We start from the raw sequence: 21615 nt of genomic DNA on the forward strand, positions 1-21615 counted from the left end.
CAAACCAATCAAAATACGCTTATTGCGATTTTTTTTACCAAACAAAGGTTGCAGAAAACGAATTGGCCAAAAATTTTTAAAAAAATTGGTTTTAACATCTTTTTTGGGGGGAATTTCATATAAAAAAATGTTAAAAATATTGTTATTTTTTCAAAATAAACGCTCTTTTTTTGTTTATAGCGCAAAAAGTAAAAATCGCACAGGTGATCAAATACCACCAAAAGAAAGCTCTGTTTGTGGGAAAAAAAGGACGTAAATTTCGTTTGGGTACGGCGTCACATGACCGCGCAATTGTCAGTTAAAGTCGCACAGCGCCGAATCGCAAAAAGTGGCCCAGACGTAAGAGAGCAAAATGCTCTAGTGGTAAATAAACACTACAATGGCTGGAACTAAGTTTTAAAAAACTGCTAGTGTCCATGGAGCCTAAAGCCGGATACACACTATACAACTTTTGTTGTTAGATTTCCTTTAGATTTACCTTCAACTATGTTGTCAAGGGCCTGCCTGATTCCATACAAATAAAATATGTTTAGGTTTGACCTCATATTATATGGTTTTGGTAAACCTAAAGAAAATTGTATAGTGTATATACAGCTTTACTCTATATCAGAAATGGGCAAACCGGTTGCCACTAAGCAGTCACAGCAATACTAAACATGGCTTTGCCAAGTGAAGTAGCATCTGCTTACATCAAGCTCTGCTCTTTATACACGCTCCCTCAGCGAACAAGCCTCCCGGAAGTTCACACCCCCTAAAACCATAGACACCAACCTAGTGGCTGGCAAGAACGTCTCCCTGACTAGCATTCCATTCTGCGATAACCGGAAGCGACTGCCAGCGGCGTCCTACAGCCGTGCACGCTTCTCTCTTTGGTGCCTCTGGAGTAAGTTCCAGAAACCGGGCGGCCAATCAGAGTGGGATTCCGCTGAAGCCCTCGCGAGATTTTCCTCTTACTCTTGCGCCTTTCGGAGCCGAGCTTGTCTGCTATCTGCACAGAGAGGGATATAACCGAGGAGCAGCTATGTCTCGGCGGAGGCACAGCGATGAGAGTGATGGTGAGAGACTCTATGAGGGGCTGTGCTGAGGGAGGTGCTCATGGTGGGGCTGCATGAATAAACGTCGCTTGTAGCAGTCTGTTGTAGGACTACAATTCCCAGCATCGTTTGTAAGACACAAAGCTAGCCCTCTCCCAGATTGGGTTATGCTATGGGACTGACTTCTTAGCTATGGTTGAAGTCGGATCTGCATTCTAAGCTCAGTACATTGGGCACTAGATACAGCAATACACATTGAATCCCTTTTGTGTGTTGGCTCCAGTGGTGTAAAGCCTCCTGCACATGGGTGTATGTATCAATTCATTCTCCAAATATGCTCTTTTTTTTTTGTGTATGTGCATATGATAAATGTAAATGCATTTTTTTTTGCCCACTAGTTCTGATCATTGAAATACATTTACTCTCATGTACGTGTCTATGCGCGATTACACATGTATGTGTATTAAACACACCAGGATATGAATTAAGGGCGCACTACTATAACAGTGCTACCACTGCGCCATGTCAACAAGCGTTTAATAACTTCCCATTCAAGGATGTACATCCTTGGGTGTCAGTGGTTATACCGGGATGATGCCAGCACCTACAGGCATCATCCCAGTACGGTTATTTTCAGGTGAAGATTCTACAAAGCAGAAGTGAGCTGAGCGGCCACTCGATCACTTCTGCGAGAGACAGAATGGGGTCCCCCCCTCTGGCCACTCGATCACTTCTGCGAGTGGCGGAAGGGGGTTCCACTCCCACCTCCTGGCAATGTGATCACTTCTGCGAGTGGCAGAAGTGGGTTCCACCCCTATCCGGCCACTCAATCAGTTCTGCGAGTGGCGGAAGGGGGTTACACCCCCCCCCCTCCTGGCCATGCGATCAGTTCTGCGAGTGGCAGAAGTGGGTTCCACCCCCGTCCGGCCACTCGATCAGTTCTGCGAGTGGCAGAAGTGGGTTCCACCCCTCCAGCCACTCGATCACTTCTGCGAGTGGCAGAAGGGGGTTCCACAACCACTCCCCCCCCCCCCCCCCCCATAGCCACTTGATCAGTTCTGCAAGTGGCAGAAGGGGGTCCCACCCCCCTCCCGCCGCTGGCTCTCCATTCCCATTGCAGAGGCCTGGAGCGATGCGGCAATGGCTGCTTGGAACAGAGAGAGGAACTAACGTCGTTTTCCCTCTCTCTGTAACCCTGGAAACCGGGAGCTATGAGTATTCGTCCCTTCCGTTTCCACTCCTTTGTTTACCTGGCCACCAGTGGCCAGAGAAGCAGCCGATCAGTCCGATCAGCTGCATGGGGGGCCGGGGGAGAGATTTGGGGTGTAATAGACCCCAAATCTCTCCATAAAGAGGACCTGTCACAGTCCATGCTATCACAAGGGATGTTGTTCATCCCTTTTAACAATAAAGTTTGTAAAACAGAAATTTTATATAAAGCACCCACCGTGCTTGCGCGCAAATGTGAGCACATACGTTATTCCCGCACGCATATGTAAACGGTGATCGCACCGCACGTGAGGTATTGTAGCGAACGTCGGAGCGAGAGCAATAATGGAAATATGGAGAATTTTAAGGCAGCGCAGTTTGCCGCTATTCCACGGGCAGATGCAATTTTAAAGCGTGACATGTTTGGTATCTCCTTACTCAGCGTAACATCATCTTTCACAGTATAAAAAAAATTGGGCTAACTTTACTGTTTGGTTTTGTTTTTATTCAAGAATGTGTTTTTCTTTCCAAAAAAATTGCATTTGAAAAACCGCTGCGCAAATACTGCATGACATAAAAAATTGCAACGGTCGCCATTTTATTCTCTAGGATCTCTGCTTAAAAAAAAAATATATATATTTGTTTAGGGCAGTGTTTCTCAACTCTGGTCCTCAGGGCACACTAACAGGCCAGATTTTAAGTATTACCTTGGGGGGATGCAGACTAGAATACTGCAATCACTGAGCAGCAAATGATATCTCCTGTGATGCATTTCAGTTTCCTTGCAAACCTGGCGTGTTAGGCCCCTTTCACATGGACCGGATCGGATGCTCCATGCAATCCCTATGGGGCAGCGGATGTCAGCGGAGACCTCTCCGCTGACACCTGCCGCTATCCGATCCTGTCTGTGAAATCCGGACGGACGGAAACCCTATTTTCAATCCGTCTGGAGGATGGGATCGGATGAGAACGGACAGATGGTCCGTTCTCATCTGATCTCCTCATAGAGGACAGCGGGGATCTGACACCTCCCATCTCTCCGCACAGAGCGTAGATGGAGCTGTCATCTGCCTGCTCAGTGGGGATTGGCGGATCGATCCCCCCGCTGAGAAGAACAGACTCCGTCGCCATGTGAAAGGGACCTTAGTGTGCCCTGAGGACCGGAGTTAAGAAACACTGGTTTAGGGGTTCTAAGTAACTTTCTAGCAAAAAAAAATATTTTTACATGTAGGGGCGAAGTGTCTGAATAGGCTTGGGAAGGAGGTGGTTAAGGCTGCCATTTGAACAAAAAACATTAGCATCCTATACTAAGGAAAAAAGATGTGGTTAAATCATTGAAGTAGATAGTGGCGCTATTAATATCAGCCATGCAAAAAGTGATTTAAAAAAATCCACAAAATAATTGAAAGTTCATATAAATGAAACCACATGCTAGCTTGGTTCTGTCAGGGGCTTTCTTCAAGCTGACACCGTCCGATGGGTCCCCTCCACTGATCTCCAGCAAGCGGATTGCATCGTGTGACACCCGTGCACGGTTGACGATTGGACGCCTGTTGAATTACCATTAACCCTAGAGAGAGGGTACCCGCTGTTTTTTGCCAATATGAGAATAGTTGGCATTTACATCTGGTGAGTGGACACCCTATAGGGAGTGGTGACACTGGTGCACACGTGGTGGATAGCCGTTGAAAGATTTTCTTTATGGACTTTCATATTTAATCTATATTAACTTTCAATTATTTTGTGGACTCATGTATATGTATTCATTATGCTCATAAGCTCTTCTCTGCAGCTTTGGCGTGTTTGTGGTTTTTTTTTTTTTTTTTTTTTACGTCTCTAAAATGCGCTTTTAACCACTTCTGGACTGGAAGGATTTGCCTCCTTAATGACCAGGCCATTTTTTTGCGATTCGGCGATGCGTTACTTTAACTGACAACTGCACGCATGTGCAACGCTGTAGCCAAATAAAATTGTCCCCCCCCCCCCCACACAAACAGGGCTTTCTTTTGGTGGTATTTGATCACCTCTGTGGTTTTTGATTATATGCTATGAACAAAAGAGCGACAATTTTGGGAAAATTTTATTTTTCACTTTCTGCTATATAACATTCCCGATTTAAAAAAAAAAAAAAAAAAATCTATTTTTTTTTTTTTTTTTTTTTTTTAGCCAATTTGTGTATTTTGCCATATATTTTTGGTAAAAAAAAAAATACCAATGTATATTTTGATTGGTTTACGCTAGGGATGCACTGAATAATCGGCGGCCGAACATTATTTGGCCGAAAATAGAAAAAATAGCACTTTCGGTGTTCGGCCGAATAAGTCAAAAGGCCGAATAATTTTGTGCTGAATAATAGGGCTGAACGATAGTCGATATTGACTAGCTGCACAGCGAACCAATCACGCGTGCCTGCACACCTGATTGGTTCCGCTGTGCCGCTACTCACGGCGTGATTGGCTTCCTGAATGTGCCATTGAAAAAACTAGGGAGGAGAGTAAGACTCACTGAATGTGTGGGGCGGGCTGCAGTGCACGAGTGAGTAATGTATGTATGCGGCTGTGCTCCTTTCCAGGCTCCTACTAGTCCACCTCCAGCCTCCTACTACCACCACTATGAGAGACTGTCACTATAATCTGATTGAGTCCACACTGACACTGACTGACTGTCACTGAGTAATTGATGTTACCACATTAACCCTGACCTGCCCAGTGCCCTGTATCTGCAATTAAAATTTACAAGGCTGCCTGCATGCTTCCTGATTTCCATTCCCAGCATCCTTCCCAATCCCTACAGTGTCACTAACATTAACCCTATGGTACAAGGCTGCAGTGTGCACTGAATCCCATTCCCTACAGTAACATTTAGGGAGAGAGAGACATGAGAGGACAAGAGAGAGAGAGACACGAGAGGACGAGAGAGAGAGAGACATGAGAGGACAAGAGAGAGAGAGAGTGAGAGGACAAGAGAGAGAGAGAGAGACACGAGAGGACAAAAAATTGGCAAAATAAATGGAAAAAATGCAAAACACCGCGTTCGGTATTCGGCATTCGGCCAAACATTTTATTATTATTCGGCTTCGGCCAAGAATTTCATTTCGGTGCATCCCTAGTTTACGCAAAAGTTATTGCGTCTACAAACTAGGGGAAAGATTTGTCATTTTTATTTTTACTAGTAATGGCGGTGATCTGCGATTTTTAGCGGGACTGCGTCAATGTGGTGGACAGATCGGACCCCTAACTGACATTTTTGACACTTTTGGGGGTAACAGTGACATTACTACAGTAATCAGTGCTAAAAATATGCACTGTTACTGTAATAATGACCCTGGCAGGGAAGGGGTTAACACCAGGGGCGATCAAAGGGATAAATGTGTACCTAGGGGGTGATTGAAAGTGTGTGGGGGCCAGGCTTGGTGGATGGAAACAGTGCTCATGTGTTCCCGAAAAAACCACCGGAGCCCTGTTTGTCAGTCCCTGCAGCGATCGCCAAGTTCTCGGCGGCCATCGTGGCCGCCGGAACCAATGCTTATCTGCAGGGCTAGAGAGCGTATGCCTGAGACCCGCTCCCGCGAGCCGACCTACCCTTACGCCGGTTTGGGCAGGAGAGCTAGACGCCCACAGTGGCGTCTGGTCTTTAAGTTGTTAAAGTGGATCATCACTCTCTTAATTAACATTGACTATTTTTGTACTGCTGGAATTAGTAAATGGATGGGAAAATATATCCTATTTACTTGTGTTAAAGTGAATGTAAAGTTGTGTTTTTTTTTTTTTTTTTTCCTCTCTATAAAAAAACATGTTCTACTTACCTCCTCTGCACAGTTGGTTTTGCACAGAGTAGCCTGGATCCTCCTCTTCTCGGGTCCCTGGCTGGAGCTCCTGGCCCCTCCCTCCCTACCTGTTTTTTACCCCCACAGCAAGCAGCTTGCAATGGAGGCGTCGGACCCGAGTCACAGCTCCCTGTGTCCATTCAGACACGAAGCTGCGACCCGGTCCCGCCCCTCTCTCCTGATTGGCTGACTTTGACAGCAGTGGGAGCCAATCGTGCCGTGCTTCTGTCTCAGCCAATGAACAGTGGAGTCCCAGGCAGCTGAGAAACTCGTGAAACATCGCTGGATAAAGATAGGCTTTGGTGTGCACTTTTTTTTTTTTTTATCTTAATGCTTTTTAAAGAAGGAAAAAAAAAACCTTCTGCATTTAGAACCCCCTTTTCTAAAGGGGTATTTTTTTTTTTACTCGCGTCAGTTACTTTCTGGTTTCTTGCCTAGGCAAATGTCATACATCCCAGGAGTCTCCAGAAGGGGAAGAGGGGTTTTCTCAGCTAAGCACACCCTCCTGCCTGCATTCCTGAGCTAAGGGCAGATTGATTCCACAAAGTAAATGCTAGACTAATCACCTGTCCTTATTCAAGATGGCCACAGCTAGAAATGCTAGGGGGTGTTTTTAAAGTGATTTCTCAGCAAAATAAAGAATAAAGTCATGGATAGATGGGTGAGCTTTCTGTGAATATTATAAATGAATCAAATAGCATTTTTGATTGGTGGTGCTCAAATGCAGTGTAGCTCTGCTTTAGGGCCCATTCACACCAGAAACTGCACTTAACTGTGCATTTTGACTGCATGTTTACATACATTTTTAGGCACACTTCAAATGTTTTTTACTGCAGCATTTGCAGTGCATTTTCCATGGGTTTTTTTGGGCTTGGCCTGAGGGGGCATAGTTCTGTACGTTTGTAGCGCATTCCCTGCTCAGTTGGAAATTATGTACCTTGGCGAAGGTACACGGGAAGAGAACAACTTTGCCATTGAAATCAAGGTAAATCGAAGAAAAAAAAAAAAAGTACCAATGCATTTTTAACCTGCAACAAAGAACTGGATGGGGCAAAGTTTTAAATGTGGGTGGAACTCTGCTTTAACTTATGTGAACTATGCCCATAGGATTACCTTGATTTTGGGCTATCCGTACAGTTGGAGTGCAGTTCAGAATGCAGCCAACTGTGTTCGATGTAAAAGGGCCACTTTATTAATCCAAGCATGTTATACTTGCCTGCTTTATGCAGTTGGTTTTGCACAGAGTGGCCCAGATCCTCCTCCTCTTGGGTCCCTGGCTTGAGCTCCTAGGCCTCTCACTCCTGTTGAGGGCATCTTGCTATGGGGGCACCCGAGCAGAGTCACAGCTCCCAGTGTCTCCGTGACCCAGGGTGTATCCTGATGGCTGAGGCTGGGAGGGGGTTTATAAGAGGGGTGAATTAGAAATAAGGAGGATGGGGAGGGGAAGGTTCCTACCACCAGAGGAGATTAGTTCCCTAGGGCAGTGGTCCTCAACTGCAGTCCTCAGGGCCCACTAAAAGGCCAGATTTTAAGTATCCCCTTGGGGAGATGCAGACTAGAAAACTGCAATCACTGAGCAGCAAATGAGATCACCTGTGATGTATTTCAGTTATCTTGCAATCCTGGCCTGTTAGTGTGCCCTGAGGACCGGAGTTGAGGACCACTGCCCTAGGGATCTAGAAGTTTTTTGTACGAAAACCTGAGTGTATTCTGTATACAATTTCATCTGCATAGGCTAATGTAACTAGGCATGTGACTTGGTGGGGTAATTTGATCAGGAGTGGGGATGTCCTCGTGTATAAATTGTGTGAGACTGTTCAATAAAGGAGAAGGTTCAAGAACTTGTACAAGCTAAGTTGTCAGCTAGCTTTGTATGGGGGAGGCTAGAATATTTGATATCTATATTCAAGACTGGAAGAAGCGGTTTACTGGTGGAAGCCCGCAAACAGTGTGGGTCGCGGTTCCGTTATACTCAGTACTAAAAAAAATATGCATAGCAATCCTTTTCTTTTTTTTCTTCTTCTTCTTTCTCATCAGCTTTTACTGCACAGGCAATGTATACCCAAGATCATTATTTGGTTTACCATATACTAGTCATTAAGAGGATGCTTTTTGTTTTTTGAGTCACAGTGCATAACTTCAGTTCCTATATAATTACCTGTCCTGCTTTCTCTGCTGCTGTAAGTTTACTTAATTAGATACTTTCAATGAAAAGCTGAAGGCATCTTGGCCCTGAATGCACCTGTCTTGTCTTTGCACACAGGAGGACAACCTCACAAAAGGAGAAGAACATCTGAACCGCTTGAAATAGAAGGGCGCCTGGAGTCATTAATATGTAGAGTTGGAGAGAAGGTAATCGTTTGGATCCCGACCTAAACCCTCCCTACACAAAAATTTTTTAGCTCCCGCATGCAAACATAAATACACAAATCTGGGCTCCTTTGCACAAAAACTGTGATTGCTACACATATAGGATTTTACTGCTCATGCCTGAGTAAGTGCAGTACATCTAATCCCATTCACAAATAACTCTAAGTGCCCATACACACTACCGCGACTTGTCAGGCGACTGGTCAGCCTGACAAGTCGCGGTCCATGCAGTGCTACAGGACCCGTTTTAATAGGAGCGACTCAAGTCGCTCCGACTTAGAAAATAGTTCCTGTACTACTTTGGGGCGACCTCGGAGCGACTTGCATTGACATTCATTATATGAAGTCCGTGCAAGTCGTGCCGAAGTTGGGTATGACTTGTAGGGACTTTTAAAGTGCTGCCTATGGAAAATGTAGGTTACTAAAGTTCTTTGGGGGGGGTGAAAATTCCTGTGGTGGCTTAGGATTCTGTTGGACTCTTGGGCATTTTAAAATGTATCTGATCTGACCACTAAGATTATTATTATTATTATTATATTTCTTTTCTTCTTAAATAGATTTTTAGAAAAGCAAAACAAATTATTTTGCTAATTATGTGGTCTTCATGATGTGTCTGTTAACTGTAAATTAAACTTTGTGTTCTGTTTTTGTCAGAGCTCATCATCACTGGAAAGTAACTTGGAGGGCCTTGCTGGTGTCTTGGAAGCTGATCTACCAAACTATAAAAGTATTATCTTAAGAATCCTCTGTGCCGTGTAAGTGTGTGTCCTCCATTATATTTTGAATACTTTTTTAAATAAAGTGTTATTAAAGTTTGTCCCCTTACAGCTGGCCTCTGTTGCACCATAAATCAGGACTATTGTGATATATTTTTTACTTGAGCTGCTCCATGTAATCTCTTATAACTAGCTTACAATAAAACCTGTACATTCAGTAACATATTCTTTTCGATACTGTATGGAATGGTAAGAACAGAATAGTTTTATTGCTATCTGAGGACTCCTTGAGATTCCCTTCACTTCTTGTCCCTGTCACAAATTGTCAGCTAGACAGAAAAGTAGAAAAATCTCAAACGCGGTAACGGATGACCACAGATGGTAAAAAAAGAAAGTATAGTAAAAAAAAATCTTTCTAGATCAGCTGAAGCATCTCCTGCCGCTGTGAGTAGTACTGATGATGCCAACAGGAGCAAAAGCCGCATTAGCCTGTGAGAGACACTGACACCCCCCTGGAAGTGTCGCAAGCTATCGCAACGTGTGTCCATTCACGTGGTTTTTTTAATTGTGATATCCGTGGCTTGATGAGCTGGTCTAACAGCTTAAGATGTATCTAAGGCCCCGTTCACATTGGTTCGACTTGGGGGGGCGACCTCGGAGCGGCCGCCACGGACTTAATAACATTGAAGTCTATAGCGGTCGCCTCCGGGTCGCCCCAAAGAAGCTCCGGACCCTTTTTCTAAGTCGGAGCGACTTGTGTCGCTCCTATTAGAACGGGTCCGCAGCTTCCCTATGGAAGGCGACCTGTGAGGCGACCAGGTTGCCTCACAGGTCGCCTTAGTGTGAACGGGGACTAAGCCTAAAGGGTCTTCTCACATAGGTGTTATCCATTCAGTCACGTTTTTTTGCTATGAAAATAGTGATGAATTCTGTTACCCAGTTTACATCAGTTTGCACATCTGTATTCAGTGCGGTTCAGTTTGCACTTCAGTTATGTTCAATTTTTTTTTTTTTTTTTGTAGTGGTTTAAGCTAATCATAGGTGAGAAGTGTAAAAAGTTTCTTGCCTAAAAACAAACGTAAACAGATGGCATCTATTTGCATCCATTCAGATCTGTCTTAATAGAAAAAGCATGCAGCTTTGCTCTGTTTTTAAAAAAAACAAAAACAAAACCACATGAATGGGCTCAAATAAAAACGATCATCCTTTTACACGCACAAGACCATAGGAGTGAATTGCTGTCTCTTTTTCATCCTCAGGCTCCATTCACACCAATGGTTTTTCATGCTTTTTTGCAGAAATGCATTTTAATTTTTTTTTTTTTTTTTGGAACATGGGTTCCTTTTGGAACACGTTCACGTGAATGCATTTTTGTGCCTCTGCGCACCCCCCCCCCCCCCCCCCCCGCAAAATGCAGTGTTTTTTCATGTTATAGACTTCAATGGACCTGCATCCAAAACACAAGTATTGCGGGTTTTTTACCACGATTTTGAAGAGATTTGCGTTTATAAATCTGCTCAACAAATTAAAAAAACAAAAACATAAACACATTGTGGTTAAAAAAATAACATGGAAAACACAGCAAAAAGCACTACAGAAACACTCAAAAGCAACATGCATTGGTGTAAATCAAGCCCCAAACAGACAGATGAAAAATGGACAAACAGAACGTCCATGTGAAAGGGCCCAAAAACTAAAATAGACTATCAAAAGTATTGGGACGCACATAAACTTTAAAGGATAAGTCCAGTCAAAACCTAATTAACGCTAAATCTGCTCTGTGCCACATTCCAAGACTTTTCTATCTAACCCTGTAAAGCAACAAACCACTGTACTTTCCTTTTCTATACCCGATCCTTTCCTTTTCTACACCCGATCCAGTCCCACGCTAAGCTGTCAGTGGCGGCTTTAGCGTAAAGACGGGTGTAGGAGAGGCACTCGACAACGGAAGTTCCATAGTAAGTCTCTGGGCGAAGTTCCTTCCCGTTCATTTCACCGAGTCCTCTCCTGCACAGAGCTTCCATCGCTGGAGACCGGACCTGATCAAGTGTAGGAAAGGTAAGTACAGTGATTTTTGCTTTACAGGGTTAGATAGAATAGTCTTAAGATGTGACAAAGAGCAGGTTTAGCATTAGTTGGGTTTTGACTGGACTTAACCTTTAATTACATCCCAGTCTTGGTCACAAATTAGGGTCCATAAAGACATGGATCAGCGAGTTTGGGGTGGCGGATCTTGACTGGCCTGCATAGAGTCCTGACCTCAACCAGATAGACACCTTTGGGATGAATTAGAACGGAGACTGTGAGCCAGGCCTTCTCTCCAAAATCAGTGCCTGACCTCACAAATGCACTTCTGGAAGAATAGTCTAACATTCCAATAGACACACTCCTAAACCTTGTGGACAGCCTTCCCAGAAGAGAACAAACTAAGACGGGGATGCCATTAAAGTTTGTGTGTAAAGGCAGGCGCTCCAATAATTTTGGTAATCTAGTAGTGTATAATGCAGCTTCCTTGGCTATAACGGCTAGGAGGGTTTAGTTTTTCACTTTTCATCTTAACTTTTGGCAACGGTTTACAGCTGCCTATCGTAAGGCAACCATGTCAGTGTTAAATAGTTTCTGTCAACCCTCTACTTTCTACTTTTGCTGGACAGCTTGTGCTTTAAAAGGAAGTTGAAAACACACTAACTATATCAACAGGTGAAAACTTAGGGATTGGTAAGCTTTAATATATTACATTTTTTTTTTTTACTCTTTTGGGTTAAGTTATGCTTTCATTTCTTTTTCACTTTGATTATTTATTTGCCAGCACTGGGGCATATTCACAAGACATTTGATATTACATTTACATATTTTCAAACCTATTGTTTTAAAGTTTAAATATCATTTTTTATTTTTTTTTTTTTGCAGTTCCCGTTGTTTGCCAGAGAAAATGACTGTTTACAGTACGTTAGTGGGGTTGCTGAATGCTAGAAACTACAACTTCGGTGGGGAATTCGTAGAAGCCATGATTCGTCAGCTCAAAGAAACAATAAAATCCAATTTGTATACAGAAGCTTCTTACATTGTAAGCAAATTTTCAAGTGACTTACCATTGACCAGCGAGACCTATAAAATCTAGGTTAGGACTACACAGACCATCATCATAGTAAAAGACCAAATCACTTGTCCGCAGTAATTTCATTGCCGTTAACTGAAATTGATGTGGTGCCAATCAGTTGTCAATGATGTTATATCTTTCGGTAGCAAGAAATTAAAATGCTTATGCAGTCCTAACTTTTTTTGTTGAATTTCCTAGGAAATCTAACCCATATTTTTTCCCCCTCCTTTTTTTTTTTTTCTTGACTGTCTTGTCTTTTTCACAATCTTGCCATACAGGTACGCTTCCTGTCTGATCTTGTGAATTGCCACGTTATTGCAGCACCTTCTATGGTTGCAATGTTTGAGAACTTTGTTGCGGTCACTCAGGAGGAAGATGTACCTCAGGTAAATTTTTTTTCAGTCCTTATATTAATAGGCAGTAATCTTGAGCTAAAATTAAGCCATTGGCGCCGTTGCCTTAAAGGTTAATTTCAAATGGGGGTGGGGTGGGTGGGCTTTATGATCATGCGACTGCTGTGATTAGCTGTCACCACGGTCACATAATTGGAAAGCTCCCGATCGCAAGTAGCCATTGGGAACCTTCTGTTAGCTGCCGATAACTGTCGAACGCGCACAGCTGTGTTTGCAATGTGGTACGCAAATAAGCGTCCTCTCTGCGCCAAGGCCCATCCGCTGAGAGGCTGCATATTTGCGTACCGTCAGCACCAAGAGGTTAAAATCACATCACTGGATTTTAACCTGTTAAACAGATGCCAGTTTACAATTGTGACATTATTTAGAAAGTGTTATTTACAGCAGTTAGGGAGCGAGCTGATTGGGTATGTTTCAGTCGCATGAATCGGTTAATTTTATGCATTCACTCTAACTATTCTTTTGTGTTCAAGAAAGTAAAGAAAAAAAAAAAATCTTCCCCCTCTACATGTTTGGGTTTCTGGCATGAATGCAGGCGGTCTCCTCAGTAAGAGTCACGCCATGGGTAAAAAGGTTTTAAGGAGTTTGTATATATCCCTCTTTTGGTCTGCATATATTAAGTGGCAGATTGGCCCTACCACAGCATTAAAGGAAAATTCCACTTTGTTAAAAACTTTAAAGGAAAAGTATGGCCAAAGCTCATTTGGCTGTACTTCTGGGGGGTCACAGGAGAGCAAATAGTTCTGCACTTCTCTTACACAGATTCAGCTGACAGCAGGCTAAAGCCTGCTTTTTGCTGACATTACAGAGCCAGTCCAAGTTCTGCAGGGTTCCCTACAATCATTTTGGGATCTGCCCAGATTCCTGACCCAGTAGCTGGCCCAACCTCTCGGCGTGCTGCTGAGAGCCAGTGCCAGCCACTCCCGCCCCCTCTACAGTCCTGCGCTCCAGTGAGTGCTGAAGGGGCAGAGCGGTGACACAGTCAAGACTTTGTGCTCAGAGTGGACCTGTGGTCTTTGATTGCTTTGTTCTCTGTGTAAAACTAGCTGGGTACAACTGCAGCAACAGATGCTGCATTTACACAGGTGAGTATAATTCTTAATTTTTGCTTTTCGCATTTCTCTTTTTAACATGGAAGATACAAAGCCATTTTGCAATTTATTAAACGTCTTTTAGGTATTTGCTACATTAGGAATTTAGTTTTGGTGAGATATTCATACATCTCCAGTAAAGTGATGCAGACACTACAGCTTTCCTCTGAACATTGTGATTTTTGTTCAAATGGTTATGATCAACCTGACCATAACATTCAGGTATAATTCTGGCATTAACATAGTGGGGGGAAAAAACAGCAGTTTAGAACTGAAAAAGCAGGGTTGTACGCAGCGGGCTGCATTTTATGAAAAGGGGGGGGGGGGGTTAGGCCTCATGTAGTAGTAGTAGTGTTGCATGCTAGGCAATATAATGTAAACAGAGATTGAAGTTTTTTATTCTACTTTGATAATTAAGTTTTCTGTAATTGGACAAGTAGTCTCCTAGTTTTTTCTGTTGTGGTCTTTCGCCTTCCAGACGGTAAATTGACTGTATAAAATAAATGTGGTGTGTACTAGGCATAAAAAGTGTCCAGTTTCTTATAAATTGTGACTTTCATTTATATCTAAAGGTGGTAATCTTAGCATGTTTTCTATTTAGGTTCGATCTGACTGGTATGTGTTTGCTGTCCTCTCCTCCTTACCCTGGGTTGGAAAAGAACTTTATGAGAAGAAGGATGTTGAGATGGACCGTATTTTCTCACAAGTTGAAAGTTACATCAAGTATGTATTCTGTACAACCCTCTTGAAAGTTTTGGCACTTCATGATTATGCTGAAGTATGCCTGCCCCTTCCTGCTACTGAAAATTATTTTTGGCCAAAAATCTTTCATAGTAATAAGCCAGTAGAGATGTGTGGAGGTAGGTCCTATTTGTGGTGCTTGAAAATGCCTAAAAATACTTTCCTTTAGGCTAAATGTGCTCTATGCTAACCTAGCTGAGTTAAGGCTATACTCCTCCATACAAGTGTACTCATGTACACCTATTGTGCTGAGGTGGTAAGTTGGTATTTCTGAAAGTCTGTTTGCATTTGGAGTTCACTGGGCAGCACTATCAAACTCTGCTTATTGGACAGTGTGAGTATAATGTCTGTATGCTTGTCTTTGACCGCACTTTAAAGCTAGGTTTACATCTAAGCGGTTCTGCATGCCGAGTTTGCATGTGCACAGCAGCCCATTCATTTGTACTTTTGTTTGCTGCAGGAAAAATTTATCTGCACTTTAAGCAGCCGCGCAAAAACCGCATTGGGGCTTTTGAGTTTCTGTGTAATGGAAACCTCACCACATTTTCTCTTTCGTTCATTGATGTCACACCGCTCATGATCTTCTTGACCATTGGGTTATACTGACCCCTAAGGGAGTAGGACACTAGGCAGAAATAGAACTTGACTACGCCTATGGGCAGGCCCAGGAGATATACTCCTCCCTCTCTGATATAGGTACTCAGTTTTTTATTTTTCCTGCCTAGTCAAGAGTGAGGAAAAAGTGTTTGGCCCCGGGGCTGGCTTTGTTACGTCAGCGGGGGATCTCGGTACTGGGCTACTTTGACAACCTTCTCCTGTGAGCGGAGTCCCCTACTGTGCTGTTGGACAGTGTGACCATCACTATTTGGACTCTGAGGGAGTTCAGCTGGCTTCTAAATTATCAGAAGTCTTCTCTGGTTCCTTCCACAAAGTTAGACTCTCTGTCTCTGGACTCTGCTCTAGCCAGAGTGTTCCTTCCTCTGGACAAACTCCAGATATTGCATGCTGCAATTCATCTCCTGCTGTCCAGCAGGTGGTCTTCCTTCCTGACTTGCACGCGGGTGCTGGGCCTGATGGTTTCTACCTTTTTTGAGGCAGTCCCTTTTGCACAGTTCCATACGAGGCCCCTGCAAATGGAGATCTTGGCCAAATGGGTCAAGTGTCCGAAGTCTCTGGAAAACGGATCTGGAAGAGCTGGGAAACAAAAGGGTCTCTAATCTGGTGGCTTCACTCCCCGGCTCTGACAGGGCATATTGTTTTCTCCCCTTGTATTGGACAGTGGTCACCACAATGCCAGTCTGTCCGGGTGGGGAGGTGTCCTGGGCCGGAGCTCCGCTCGGGGTCTGGACACTGGAAGAGTCCAGACTACTGATAAATGTCCTGGAACTTTAAGCGATCAGGCTGTGTCTGGATCAATTGGACCGATCATCTTCAGGGGTGTCCAGTGTGAATTCAATCAGACAAACGCCACATCTGTGGCTTTTGTTTATCACCAGGGGGGCACAAGAAGTGTTTTTTGGCAGCTCGGGAGGTAGTCGGCCTTCTACAGTGGGCAGAACGATTTGTTTCGGCCCTCTCTGCCGTACATGTTCCGGGGGTGGGAAACGGGCAGGCAGACTATCGCAGTCGGCAGGCATTGGACCAAGGGGAGTGGTCTCTTCATCTGAATGTGTTTCATCAGTTGTTTCTCAGGTGGGACACCCCAAAGATTGATCTATTGGCATCTTAGCTCAACAGAAAGTTGCAGAGGTTTGTGGCGCGGTCACGGGATCCTCTGACGGATGGCACAGACCCGTGGGGCCAGTATCTTCTAATTTACGCCTTCCCTCCTCTCAAGCTTCTGCTGAGACTCTTGCGCAGGATCGAGGGAGAAGGAATTTCGGTCATTCTAGTGGCTCCGGATTGGCCTAGCTGGTCTTGGTTTCGCCGACCTGGTGCGGCTGGTCGCTGATGTCCCTTGGAGACTACCTCTCGGGAAGTAACTGCTGTCTCATGGCTCAATCTTCCATCCTGCTTTACAGTCGCTGGCTTTGACGGCTTGGCTGTTGAAAGCCAGGTGCTTAAGGATAGAGGTTCCTCTGGGTCGGTGGTTCTTCACATTTGAAAGCTAGGAAGTCTACCTCTTTGTACTTGGAAAGTGTACATTTCATGGGGTTAGTCACTTGGGGTTCATCCTCGTTCTCTCGGTGGCTCTGTTTTTTGCCTTCCTTCAATGGGGGGGGGGGGGGGGGGGGCGGTTAAGCAAAAATTGGCTTTGAATACCTTCCAGGGCAACGTGTCAGCCTTGGCGGTCTTCTTTCAACGACCTTTGGCCACGCACTCCCTGGTGCACACCTTTTTATCCAGGGGGTTCGACATTTGTCTCTGCTGCTGCCTTGGGATCTCAACTTGGTGCTTTTCAGACCTCAAGAAGCCTCGCTTTGAAAATATTCAGGAGATTCCTCTGCTTATGTTGTGCCAGAAGGTAGCCTTTTTGGGCGCAATTACCTCTGCCTGCAGGGTGTCGGAAATGGCAGGGTTATTTTTAGGGATAGACCCATTATCGGCAAGGCCGATATGCAGTTTTCCCGATATATATATATATATATATATATATATATATATATATATATATATATATATATATATATATATATATATATATATATATATATATATATATATATCTATATATATATCTATATCTATATATCGGCATCGGCCCGGAACTGGCCGATATTGCCAATATTTTTGTGACGTCATTCTGCCTTCTTAGGCCACCTCCCTCGCCTTGGACAGCCTTGTCTGGAGTCGGGACTAGACTCGCGGGAGTGTATCACAGCCATACACCCAACCACAGCAGCCCAGTGCCAGCCACCCACATCCACAGGCCCTGTGCTAGCCAGCCACAGGCCCTGTGCCAGCCAGCCAGCCATTAAGCATTAAACAAAAATGAACATGTTCTGCACTAGATTTGCTTCAAAAATTCTTTATTTTTCTAAACTTTATATGTACAAAATATCGGCCGGTACGTTGTGGCCAAAGTATCGGTATCGGCCCTGAAAAAAACATATCGGTTCTATCCCCTAGTTTTCTCGCTCTCCTTACTTGGTGGTCCACAAAGATAAGGTGGTTCTTTTGTCCCTGTCCATCCTTCCTTCCAAAAGTTGTCTGATTTCCATTTGAATGAGAACATTGTGCTGCCTTCCCTGTGCCCTAAGCCGAAACATCCTAGGGAAATTGCATTGCATGCCCTGGATGTGGTTCGGGCAATTCTGGTGTACCTGACAGCTACCGGTCTTTTTAGGAAGTCAGACTCCACTATTTGTGCTTACGGATGGGCCTCAAAGGACTGTCCACTTTTTCTGTAACCATTTCCAGATGGATCAGACAGACGGTGATTCAGGCCTATTCCTTTAGGGGTCAGGTTCCTCCTTTCCCTGTCGGGGCGCACTCTACTCGGGCGCTCAGTGCTTCCAGGGCCTTAAGTCATCAGCCGTCAGTGATGCAGGTTTGCAAGGCGGCCGCCTGGTCGTCGGTGAACACTTACACAAAATTTTACAAAATGGATGTGTTGGCATCTGCGGATGCTTCTATTGGTCGCACGGTTTTGCAGGCTGCTCTTTAGAGGACCTATTCCCTCTTTGCGGGCGTAATGTTTTCAGGTGGGCTTCAGTTGTTTTTGGTTAAGCTCCAGTTACCTGGTTGGCTATGGTTTTTCTTACTGTTCCCACCCCTCATGTTTGACACTGCTTTGGGACATCCCAATGGCCAAGAAGATCAGGAGCTGTGTCTGTCAGTGAACGAAAGGGAAAATATAATTTTTTTTTTTTTATTTTTTTTTTTACTTACTGAACATCGGAGAACTGATATTACAGTGACAGACACAGCACCCACCCCTCTATGGAGTTATAGTGTTTCTGAAACTGCTTGTAACAAAACTGAGTGCCTATAGCCGAAGGGGAGTATACCTCCTGGGAATGCCCATAGTCAAGTTGTTTTTCTGCCTAGTGTCGTACTCCTGTAGGGGGCAGTATAACACAATGGTCAAGAAGATCAGGAGCTGTGCCCGTCAATGAACATCATAGAAATGTATTTTATAATGAGTCAAAAATTGAAATTTTTCAGTGCCTGGGGATGCCATTTGGGTTTAATGGCACCCCTGCGTGTTTTGCTAAACACTGCATTTTGTGTGCAGCTACATGAGGGTGTGGGAACACATGTGATTTACACGCATACAGATGTGAACCTAATAGAGTAGGAATTGGTCACTTTTAGAATCGCTACAAATAGAATGACAAAAGTTCTATTTGTAGGTAGCAATTCTACCGGTATTTACTGATTTATTCATTAAAAACTGTATGTTGTGTTATTCTGTAGCCTAATTTAAAGTATGTAATCTATGCTCATTGAGTACCTGGCTAGAATTAAAAATGGGTAAAAATCTAATTTTTATCTTTTTTATGTATTTTAGACAACGTCAAAAAATTCATGTGTCTATGTTACAAATATGGTCTGCAGATAAACCTCACCCACAGGAAGAGGTATGGGGATTTCGATGTTTATTTACAGAGACTTGCATTGTTTTAAAGATGAACTCCAAGCAAATGTACACATTAATGCAGCTCTATATTCGTTAGTATATTATTAAAGGTAGGTTTTTTTTTTTTTTTTTTAATGCAAGCAGTGTAAGTATCTGAATTTGCCTTCAAGTGTGTAGCAGAGCAAGGAGACATGCGAAGTGAGCAGAGTGACAGATGAGCTTATAATTTTGATTCTTCTCCTTTCACTGTCCAGTTACGGGTGAGGAGGGATAACACCTGTAAATATTAAGCAGGACAAACATGAGTCGAAAAATGAACAAATATCGATTTTATTTATTTTTTTTTTTTTTCTCATGATTGTGCTATCATTTTGGTATTTGCCCTGCGAAACTTTTTTTTTTTTCCCCCTGAATGAGTCTCCCATCAACAATAAGATCCTCGTTCTTAACCACTTAAGGACCAAGTCTATTTGTGACATATGTCTACAAGTTAAAATCTGTATTTTTTGCTAGAAAATTACTTGGAACCCCCAAACCTTTTTTTACATACTTTTTTTTTTTTTTTTTTTTTTTTTGGGCAAGGACTCTGGAGAATAAAATTCAGTCGTTGCAATATTTTGTCATGCGATATTTGCGTAGCGGTCTTTCAAGTGCAAATTTTGGGAAAAATACATGTCCCTGAATTTTAAAAAAACGAAACAAGTTAGACCCCCTTTGTTATAGAAAAAAAAATACAATTTTTATATATATATATATATATATATATATATATATATATATATATATATATATATATATATATATATATATATATATATATATATATATATGTCATGCTGGGTAACTAGATATCGAACATGTTACGGTTTAAAATTGTGCACTTTCGTGGAATGGCGACAAACTGCGGTACTTAAAATCTCAGGCGACGCTTTTAAAATTTTTTAATGGTTTAGAGTTGGAGGTCTCTTGCTAGAATTATTGCTCTTGCTCTGCTAATCCGGCGATACCTCACACTCAAACACTGTTTACATTTGCAGACGCGACTTGCATATGCGCTTTCTTTGGTGCGTGAGCACACGGGGACAGGGGCACTTTAACCACTTTAATACTGGGCACTTTCACCCCCTTCCTGCCCAGGCCAATTGTCAGCTTTTAGCGCTGTCACATTTTGAATAATTGCGGTCATGCAACGCTGTACCAGAACAATTTTTTTCTTTTTTTTTTTTTTTTTCCTACAAATAGAGCTTTCTTTTGGTGGTATTTGATCACCTCTGGGTTTTTTCCTTTTGCTAAACAAAGACCGAAAATTATTATTTTTTTTTTTTCTTTGTTAAAAATTTTGTAAATACGTTTTTTTTTTTTCCTCCTGCACTGAGAGGCACTGATAGTCGCTGATGAGGTGGCACTGTTGGCGGCACTGGGCACCCGTGGTGGGCATGGGTTGGCATCCCTGGTGGGTCTGCACATATAATCAATGCGCTGATTATCAGCGCAGACCCTGCCGTCAGGAGAGCCCCCGATCGGCTCTCCTCTTCTCGCGCCTTGTCGGCGCGAATGGAGGGAAGCCGATAAACTGCACTTCCTGGTTACGATGTGACCAGCTGTGATTGGTCACAGCTGATCACATGGTAAAGAGCCTACGTCATAGGCTCTTTACCGGGATCAGAGATGCGGTGTGTCAGTGACACACCGCACCACCAAACACAGTGCCCTCGTGCGAGCAGCTTATCCTGCTGGACGTCATATGACGCCCAGTCAGGATAACTTAACCACTTTGCGGCCGTCATTCTGTTATATGGCGGGCTGGAAGTGGTTACATTTTTTTTTTTTTTTTTCCTATTTTTTTTTTTTCTTTTTTTTTTTTTCACTGTTCCTTAAAAAAAATCCCTCCTTTTGCACTTAAAATCTGCATTTTTGAATACTGACATGTATTTTTTAACGACCTCATTGGCAGCTGAGTAGATCAGAAGCGACATCACTTCCGGGTTACTTCATTGGAGACCTGATCAAAGCCAAATGTGGATTAGATCGGGACTCTGACCAGCCGGCGAATGTGCCACCGGGAGGCCCTGGCAGAGCAGCTGCTGGGCCACATCGGTTGTCGCCAGAAAGCCGGCCGCTGGCTCTAAAAACAAAAAACGGTACTGGGGTGATACCTCCTAGCTGACAGACGTATCTGTACGCCAGCTTGAAGTGGTTGTACCAGGGTGATGACTGCACTTAGAGGCAACACCCTGGTACAACCACTTCAAGCTGACGTACAGGTACGTCTTGTTTGCGGGAAGTGGTTAAAGATTTCTAAACATGTTTAATCGGCCATTTTGAATGGCTGCACAAAAAACTGCTGTCGCTGTGGGCACTCAAATTCAAAAATTTAACAATTGTTCTTTTTGACATTGTTTTTCGGCTCATGTATGGCCTGCTTTACTGAACTGCAGCAGAAAAAAATCGGGTTCCCTGCTAGACAGGGAGGTGCTGTGTAGCAAAGTTGTGTAAATCTCGGGTGAATGCAAGTTATTTTGGCAGGTAAAACAAATTCTTGTATTTCATATTTCATCTGTGTATGTTGTGGTTTGTCTGGAGTTCAGCTTTA

At 43.5% G+C, this 21615-nt stretch overlaps 1 protein-coding gene across 1 annotated transcript in view; it reads left to right on the forward strand.

The window, feature by feature from the left end:
- Positions 1 to 808: 808 nt before the first annotated feature.
- NCBP1 (nuclear cap binding protein subunit 1) overlaps positions 809 to 21615 on the forward strand; it is an 82565-nt gene continuing 61758 nt past the window's right edge. The window contains exons 1-7 of the mRNA XM_082243316.1: positions 809 to 1055; positions 8333 to 8421; positions 9094 to 9194; positions 12066 to 12222; positions 12534 to 12641; positions 14361 to 14482; positions 18954 to 19023. Of these exons, the coding sequence (XP_082099442.1) occupies positions 1022 to 1055; positions 8333 to 8421; positions 9094 to 9194; positions 12066 to 12222; positions 12534 to 12641; positions 14361 to 14482; positions 18954 to 19023 (681 nt within the window). The 5' untranslated portion in view covers positions 809 to 1021. The remainder of the gene's footprint in view (positions 1056 to 8332; positions 8422 to 9093; positions 9195 to 12065; positions 12223 to 12533; positions 12642 to 14360; positions 14483 to 18953; positions 19024 to 21615) is intronic.

The sequence above is a fragment of the Pelophylax lessonae genome, assembly GCF_965119305.1.
Source record: "Pelophylax lessonae genome assembly, chromosome: 1".
Lineage (NCBI taxonomy): Eukaryota > Metazoa > Chordata > Amphibia > Anura > Ranidae > Pelophylax > Pelophylax lessonae.